This window comes from Talpa europaea (genome assembly GCF_964194135.1).
Source record: "Talpa europaea genome assembly, chromosome: 14".
Classification (NCBI taxonomy): Eukaryota; Metazoa; Chordata; class Mammalia; order Eulipotyphla; family Talpidae; genus Talpa; species Talpa europaea.
The window spans coordinates 14,936,576-14,945,638 of record NC_140082.1 but is presented as its reverse complement, the minus strand read 5'-3'; the positions used below and the strand labels follow the sequence as shown (position 1 = coordinate 14,945,638).

Genomic DNA, 9,063 nt, shown 5'->3' with positions numbered 1-9,063 from the left:
CGACCCCATATTCCGCAAAAGAACACCGGGGCCTGGGTTGCAAAGGACATGAGAAAGCGGCCTAACCTGGGCGCTCGCGGGAACTCAGATCCAGGCCCCGGCCCAGCCTGGGCAGCTGGTCTAGCGACGCCGACCGACCGGGCAGGAGTAGGGGTTGGGCCGGCGCCAAGGGCAGGGGACCCGAGGCCGCACAGGCCCCCAGCCAGCCCCCACAGATCCCGACCTGGGTTTACAACGCTCTGTTAGGAAAATTAACCAATGAATAAAACAACGTTCAGTGCGCTGGGTGTGGAAGTCAATGCCCACCGCCTCGCAGCTCGCCGCCCCTCACAGCGCCAAACTTCCACCTCAGCAGCCTGGCAACACCTACGCCAGTGGGCGGGGCGCATGCGCAGACGCCACCTGCGCCCTTCCAGCGCGTGCGCTTTCCCTTGGGGCCGACACCCATCTTGCGTCCTGATTGGTCAGGTGGGGGGGGGGGCTGCCTTCCGCCATCTTTGCTAAGGTCACCAACGGACCTCCAGACCGCCTTCACAGTCAGGGCAGAGGCGCCGCCCGACTAGCGTATCTCTTTGCGCCCGGAGTGGTTCACCAGCGCGGGCGAGGGCGAGTGTGGCGAGTGCGCCGCGCCAGTGGTGGGCCCTGAATGGGGGGGGGGCCGAGGAGCAGCGATCACGTGATATTAGGGACCGTCTCCGAATTCCGTGCCAGCACTGCCGGCAAGTCAGGGGCTGGGCATCAATTTGGACCCGGATCCTATTTTCCTCCGAGATCTCCGCTGCTGGGGTTGCCCGACACGACCCTGCAGTGACAGAGACGCCCAGGACTGAAAACGGAACTCAGTGGTCTGCGTTTCCTCGGTCTTTATTTGATGATAATAAAATGCAATTCTTCAATGAGCTACTGACGGTGGCACGCAGCAAACCCGCTGACCGCCTGCGCGTGTTGCAGAGAGTCAAGGAAATAACACATGCAAAGCGCGTGGCACAGCGCGGAGCCTTCTACAAATAAGTGCACGGCTGTGTTTACAGACGTGGGCGCTGGGCCTCAGGGCCCAACAGCTAATGGGCTGCATAACTGGGATTTGAACTCAAGATTGCCTGTCTTAATAGCCGCGTCCTTCCTTGGCTGATGCCTCTCCCCACACACAGAGGATTCAGCGCTGCTTTGCTTCACGTGGGTAAACTGAGGTCCAGCAGGAGCCGAGTTTCTTCCTCGGTACATACTCACTAACCCCCAAGTCCCCTCATTCTGTTCTGCCCATTCCCCTGGAGTCTTGCATTCCAACCCGATTTTCCTTGAATTTTATTCATTCATTCAACCTGCTGCCCCCAAGGGGCTGGGGCTGGGGCACGCTGATCTTGTTAGTGCTTGAAAGATGAACATGGCATCTGCAGGAAGGGACTCCAGAGCCTAAACAACCATCCCCCAGGGTGTTCCCCATTCACTCCCCCAGCCTCATTTATTGGTATCGCCTTAAGAGGGCGGGACCTGGAGCCACACAGCCACGGGATTCAAATTCTTACCTCACCACTTGACAGCTGCTAAGACCTGGGAAAGTGACCCATTTGGGGCCTCTATTTCCTCACGTATAAAATGGGGGTTCTGGGCTGGTGAGAGGAAGTGATCCGTCTAGAGCCCTAAGCGAACAGTCCTGCTGGTAAAAACAACACGCTACGACAGTCCACCACCCTCGCCAGCGCCCCAGGGCGCGCGCTGTCGCGTTCCCTGTTTAACGAACCAATAACGGAGGCTCAGAGAACTCTAGACTCCTCCCCGGGGTCACACAGGTTGGAGGTGTAGCATCCCCCATTTGAACCGGGGTCTCTTTGGCTTCCAAACTACAGTCCGTCCTGGAGAGGCTCGCCACTCGCTCGTCCTCCAGCGCAAATGTGAAGAAGATGAATGTGTGAGCTCCCAAAGCAGAGGGGCTTCCGAGCGCGGGGGAATTTGCAGACGCTCCCTGCTGGCGGGGACGGAACGACGTGTGTCCTTCAGTCCGGGACCTTCATTCGGTTCTGCCACCACGAGCAGGTATATTGGTGGAAGCCGAGGCAGCAGCGGCGACTGGGCAGGCTGCAGGGGTCGGCCGGGTGCGTGGTGGAAGAGCCATGTCTGAGCCGCACCCACCGAGGGCAGATCGCGACCTTTTCCGAGACACGTGGGTGCGATACCTGGGTGAGCGCTGGGCGAGGGCCGCGGTGACCGCCCCCCACCACGGTAGCAGCGGTCACCGAAGGCGGGTCTGGGGCCTGGAGAGGGTGGGAGGATCTTAGTTCGTGTCTGCTGGTCAGGAGACTGGGCTCAGAGAGGGCTAAGGACTTGCCCAAGGTCATATAGCTCTGGGCAGCCCAGCCCTGCTGGTCCAACCTCCCAGGTGGAAGCTGAACCTTACCAGGAGGCACAGGGTGAGGGGTTACCTCTCTGTCATTCCACACCGACCACGGACCACCGGCTGTGGAGACAGGGTGTTTGCACCCCTCATTGCTTGTATCCACTTTCAGTTTCCTCTCCTCTGCAGAAAGGGATGGACACAGCATCATGGGGTGATAGTTGTAAGGGGATGAAAAAAGGTACAGAAAGGCCTGGCACATGGAGAGTGCCTGGTTAGTGCCCTTGCACAATGCTAGGAGGCTGCCCTTGGTCAGCCTCCTTTGCTGCCAGTACCTATGCTGCCTCTTGGTGCCTGTGCTTCCGAAACCCTGGTTGGGGAGGCGAGTAGCGATGCTGACTATGCAATAAAGCTCTCCCACCGCTTTCCCCATCATGCCCTAGAATCAGGGAGGCATCATGGGTGCCATTTTATAGGATGAGAAACTGAGGCTCAGAGAGGTAAAGTTACATGTATGAGGCCACCCAGTTACTGCTTAGCAGGCTGGGGGTAGAACCAGCTGGCTCTAGTGTCCTCTTATGGTCCTTGACTTAAATGTCCCCTTCCAACTAGGCTACGCCAATGAAGTGGGGGAGGCTTTCCGCTCCCTTGTGCCATCAGCTGTGGTGTGGCTGAGCTACGGTGTGTCCAGCTCCTATGTGCTGGGAGATGCCATTGACAAGGGCAAGAAGGCAGGAGAGGTGAGTGTCAGCCTCAACCCCCCACCCCAGTCCACTCCCCTTGTGGTTCAGTTCACAGCCCTGCATGTGATAAAGCCCAGTTGGACTGTCCACTCCCTACGATGTCACTTGGTGCAGTCCATCCCCAACCCTAAATGTGGTGTAATCCAGAACCTACCACTGGCGTGGTCTTGTCATTGCCCCTCACTGGCCCAGCCTCCCCTTGTCCGCAGGGTTTCCTCCCTCTGCTCCATCTGGATTGTCTCTTGCTCCTGGCAGGTGCCGAGCCCTGAAGCAGGTCGCACCACCAGGGTGACTGTGGCTGTGGTGGATACCCTTGTGTGGCAGGCTCTGGCCTCTGTGGCCATCCCAGGTTTCACTATCAACCGTGTGTGTGCTGCCTCTCTCTACGTCCTGGGCACTGCCACCCGCTGGCCACTGGCCATCCGCAAGTGGACCACCACTGCATTAGGGCTGCTGACAATCCCCATCATCATCCACCCCATTGACAGGTAGGTGCCCTTCCCAGCTCAGGGAAAGTGTGGGGTGCGTGCACTTTGTACAGAACCATGTCAGCAGAGGCGGGGCTGGCGCTTGGTGCTCCTGAGGTAGAAAGGACTGCCTATGTCCTTGTCACATGATCTAGTAGGAACTGTGGCAGCAAAGGTGGGGGAGAGGCTGGCAGCAAAGGTGGGGGAGAGGGAATGGGATGCAGAACAAGTCAATTCCCAGAAAAAAAACCAACCTAGTGTTACAAAAGAACCAGAGGCAAGCCCGAGTAGGTGTACCTGGAGGGGGTAGTTTTGGAAAGGTTTTGCTGGAACTGGGTTAAGTAAAGTAGAAATTAATCTTGTAAACCTGAAAAAGTTCAGAGTTGTGTTGCTTTCAGGCATGGCTAGATCTAGGTGCCCAAATAATGTCTTTAGGGATTTGAGGCTCCCCTCCCCTCACTTTCCCCTTGTGAGAGTAGAGATGCCCCCAGCACTTCCCAGCTTCCATCCACCAGTTTAGTAAGCCCCATGGGAAGCTTCTTAATAGTGACAGCAAAAATCCTAAAGAAGGTTGTCATTGGTCCATCCTGGACAGGGTACCCACCCCTGAGCCAGTTTCCCTTTTCCAATTGGCCAAGCCTGGGTCATGTGCCTGTTCTTAGAGCCAGAGGTAGGGTCAATCCAAGTAGACCAATATAGACTGGGAGAAGTGCCTCAGTGCTCAGTGCCTCAGTTTCCCCAAGTGAATAAAGCAGAGGATGATGGCTGTCACCCAGATGGGGCCTGTGTCCTGCATCTAAGCATCCCTCCCCTTAGCCTTGACCTTCTGCCTCCAATTCCCCCATTAGCACCCCTGGGTTGCCTGACTATCACTCTTCCTGCCCCACAGGTCTGTGGACTTCCTCCTGGACTCCAGCCTTCGCAAGCTCTACCCTGCAGTGCAGAAGCCCAGCTCTTCCTGACCCCACCCAGCACCTGGCCTATGGGTTCACTTACTCCCTGCTTTGTTCCAACTTCCTCCTGCCTGGGGATGCAGGCACTTGTTTCCCAGGTGCATGAGGCCTTGGCATCTGAAGTGAGTTTGAGCTGGACAGAAACTGAGACAAAGGCCGTATGAAGCAGCAGCTGCAGTGAGTCACAGACAGGTGGAAACTGAACCCCATCTGCTTCAGTGGAATTTGTGATACTGAGTGGGAGTGGATCCTGCGTGGCCTAGTCCTGTCTTTTGTCTGGAAAATAACATCCTCCCATGGAGGGTAAGGAGACTGAGGCCCAGAGAGGCCAAGAACTACAGTCAAGATCACTTGAACCAGGAGTCCTAGCAGCTTGGCTGAGTCAAACCAGCTAATGTCCTTGTCACATGGGCTGGCAGGAACTTTGGCAGTAGAGGTGGGGGAGTGGGTACCTGGAGGGAATGGGACACAGGACAAGTCAATTCCCAGAAAGAAACCTAGTGTTCCAGAAGAACCAAAGGCAGGCCTGAGGAGGTTTACCTGGAGGAGGGTAGGTTTTGAAAAATTTTGCCAAAACTGGATTAAGTAAATAGAAATTGTCTTGTGAAACTGAAAAAGTCCAGAGTTGTGTTGCTTTCAGGCATGGCTAGGTCTAGTCACCCATACGATGTCTTTAGGGATTTGAGTCTCCCCATCCTATTATCCTCCCCACCCCTGGCTGGAGGAGCAGCAGGCACGTGGAGAAACGCAGTAATGTAGGGCCCTGAGGACTGATGCCACAGCCAGCCCATCCCCATCCCTATGTAAGGGGTGCTGGGGCCGGCTGGAGGGCAGGACAGCCCTGGGGCAGACACTGGCCAGGCCCTCCCCCAGACCCAATAAATCTTCATGAGATTGAGCTTTCTTCTCCTTTTCTGTTGGGTAGGGGCCAGGGCTGAGGGCTGTCAGGGGTGGAGGCTGAGTTCTCTAGCCGCTGTGACTACACTGGGCCTGGCCACCAACACTCTCCTGCCCATGACTGGGGTTCCACCACTGGTGCTGCCAGCCTCCTCTGGGGTTGGTCACGCCTCATAAGCATCCACACTTCTGGGAGGGGGAGCCTGTCAGGCAGATTCCACCTGAGCCTGAAGGTGCCTGAGATGAAGGCAACCCCCATATGAGTGTCACTTGAGGCTCCCAGAAGACACTGTGGAGAAGAGGAAGGGGTGCGAGGCGGGGAGCTCAGGGTCTAGGTCCCTCTCACTCAGTCCTGCCCCCAGCTGCAAGTCAGTTTCTGGGCAACATCCTGTCCCTGAGCATCCTTCACAACAGTCCCTATGTCCCTTCCATCACTTCTCTTCAGCTCTGTCCTACTGCGGGTCCCCTCTGGCCTGGGTTGCCCCACTGGTGGTCCCACATTGTAAAGAGCTACCTACCGGGGTGCACATGTACCGACGCCTGGCACAGAGCAGGTTCTCACACAAGGGACTTGCAGGCATTCTCAGGCCAGGCTGGCGGGGACAAGGTTTGTGGACAGCCTGCCTGGGGGTCACGGGCAGGAGGGACACCCCCTTTCCCGACTCGTGCATACCTTTTCCTGCTCCCAGCTCCATTTTGGAGATGCAATGGTTGAAGGCAGGCGCATGCAGGAGGTTTCCGGGCAGGCCCTGTTGGCCATGTCCACACTGTCCACCATTCTCTAGCCATGCCAGCCTGGCTGGACTGCCAGGGCACAGCAGGAATGTATTCAGACAGATGTCCTCGTGGCAATGAGGAGGGAGCTCCAGCTTGCTGCCTGCCACCTGTGCCCTGCCACCTGCATGCCCCTCTTCAACCCTGTCCTTTCCAGCTGCATGGTTTTCATTCCACGTGATTTTCGTTCCCCTATTGAAAGCTTGTGGCTTCAGCTGACTTGTGAGGTTCACAGGGACAAGGCTGCTGGGAGCCTGGGGGTACGTGGGAGTTTCGGGGGAGTGGGGCAGAGCTGGAGTGGGCCACAGCCTCTCTGTGTCTCAGTTTCCTTCTCTAAAAGAAGCACAGGCCTGGGTTGCTGCTGAGTCGGGTAGCAGTTGGGGGTAGGAGGCAGGCTTGTCATCTAGCCTCTGATTACATATGCCTTGACTTGCATTTGTTCTTAGCATCCTCCGAAGCCCCTCGGGGAAGTAGAACTATCACCCCTGTTTCCAAATAAGGAAAGTAAGGTTCACAAAAGGGAAGGCCCGCTGTCTATCACCGGATGCAAGTTAGAGCATCATTCTCTAAGCAAAACAGGGTTTTTAGCAGGGCACGAAACTTGAACAAGACTCAGACAGAAAACAGGCCCAACAGGGCAAGTGACACTGGGACCAGGGCCAAGCTGAGACGCAGCCGTTCTGGCTTCCTGCACCAGGAAGGATCTGGTGTCCCCCCAGATCTCTGGGAAGATTGCTGTCCCCTCAGATCTCTGGGAATATGGTGGAATTCTTTCCTGACCTGGTCTGCGCACCCCCATCTAGACATTGTGAACAGCCCCGTTGCTGTCTTCCACCATTCGGGTCAGCTGTCCAGCCAGGCATGAGCACCCCCAGAGCCCCTATGCCTGCCTTGGTCCCTGCCACCTGGAGTCCCTCAGGAAGAGGAAGGTGAGCTGGGTGGGGCTGCCCCTCCAGCAAGGTGGGCACCCGCATGAGCCCCTCTTGCTATGAGTCGGAGGCAGAACCGGGCGTGCTCACCCAAGAGCCTGAATGTGGAACCCCTAGGTTTGCCCCCTCCCCACTTCTCTCCTGCCCTTTGCCTGCCTGGGCTGCCTGTCATGGGCCTGCAGGATTTTTCTTTGGGCATCCCTCACGCCAAGCTTGCATTAACCCCTTCCTGCTTTCCTGCTAGTCCGCAAGCCTCCACGTCACCCCCAGTCTCCTTGGTGACTGCGTCCCGGGGGTCAGACATCTTGACTTCAGCAATTTTGGTTTGGTTTTTCCTTCCTATAGATGGGTCATATTGGCTGAGTGGAGAAAGTGGCCCAAGGGCAAAGGTTCCGGGTTTCCCTTTGTCATCTACACCACCTCTGGGGGGAGCGGGAAGACAGGCAGGGTAAGGGGGCAGGGCCCAAGCCCTGGGCTCCGGGCAAACTGGCCCTACCTTTGCTTGCTTCCAACTCATGCCGTGTGACCTTGGGTAAGCCTGTCAGTGTCTCTGGGCCTTGTGCTGTTCTTGTCTGGTTTCCGTTCCAACCCAGGCTGGGGTGCTCCAGACCTGACCTGTGCCAGCATCGTTTTACTGGATCTGAACTACATGTGGGATTTGCTGTGATTGGCAGTTCCCATCAGCCTTTGCAGCTGAGTGTGGGCAAGTAGGTAACCAGCCCCAGCCGGGAACTTGAAATGGGCCCTGTGCACTACAGCCAGCCCTGCTGAGGCGGGAAGTGCTCTCATCCTGCCTCTTTTCTGGACAGGGGCAGGGGGACAGTTCTGAGTGACTGTCAGTTTTGTCCTAATTCATATTAAACCATTTGATGGGTGGAGAAGCAGGTACAAAGAGATCAACCAGAAAGGCGGTGGCACGTGGGGGTGTGATGGGAAGTTGCTTTCTGAGAGGAGGCAGACCACGTGTTGGGATTTCCCACCTTGAAGCTTCGTGGCCTTTGCCAGGAGTTGGGGCCCCTACAGTGGCCAGGTTCATGCAATACTCAGGATCACCACGAAGAGGCAGCACCTCCTAACAGGGTTGCTGAGAATAGTATCTTAGTGACCAGGCAGGGATCGCCAGGTCCCCGTGCTAAGCATTTCCTACCCTGTGGCTCATTTGCTCTTTACAACTCTGTTAACTGAATTAGGAGTCAGGGGCTCCAAGCTCACAAAACCCTACCTCCCCCAATCTCTCTCCCCACCTCGCCCCCCATGCTTCCATGCCTTTCCACTGCCTCTTGGCCCATTCAGAGTCAGGGGCAGGCAGAGTTGACTCATTGTGTGACTTTGAGCAAATCCCCCAACTTCCCTGAGCCTTGGTTTCCTCACTGTAAAATACTCTGCAATGATCTCCTGAAGCTACTGAGAGGATTATAGGAGAAACAGCTCCCAAAGCATCTGGCATCTGTGGGGCTCTCTCTGTAAGGCCCCACAAATATCAGCTATTATTGTGGCAAGAGACATTCACTTCAAGGGTATTGATTGAATCATTCCATTTGCTGCCTGACAGATATAAACTATGCCAATTATATGGTCCAACAATTCCAATCCTAAGAATGTATTCAAAGGAGATACTTGGATGATTAGCTGAAGACATGCCCCTCAAGGTGGTCACCACAGTCTTATTTGTACGTGTGGGAACTCTACATGCCCAACGCATAAGGAACTTCTGATCTGATCATGTTGGTGAATGGCTCTCCCAAGTCACTTCTGTTCTAGTACCTTCCAGGACTCCTAACCGTCCCCAGCCTCCAGTCTCAGCACCTCAGCTTGGTATTCAGGGTCTTGGGTCTTTGTTAGCCTTGCCTTTCACTGTGGCATCTCCCTGCACCTATGTCCTTGCCTCCCCTAACTCCTTGCTGTTCCCTAGATGTATCCGCACATCCAGCCTCTGAGCCTTGGCTCAGGCCCTGCCACCCTCCTGGA

The 9,063-nt window shown here is 56.0% G+C and overlaps 1 protein-coding gene across 1 annotated transcript; it reads left to right on the top strand.

Moving 5' to 3' along the window:
- Positions 1–2,111: 2,111 nt before the first annotated feature.
- On the top strand, positions 2,112–4,504 carry MTFP1 (mitochondrial fission process 1; the record flags this gene model as incomplete). Its single annotated transcript, XM_084253477.1, has 4 exons — positions 2,112–2,178; positions 2,945–3,072; positions 3,331–3,563; positions 4,432–4,504. 4 exons carry the CDS (start codon positions 2,112–2,114, stop codon positions 4,502–4,504), a joined length of 501 nt encoding a protein of 166 aa, XP_084109603.1.
- Positions 4,505–9,063: the final 4,559 nt, after the last annotated feature.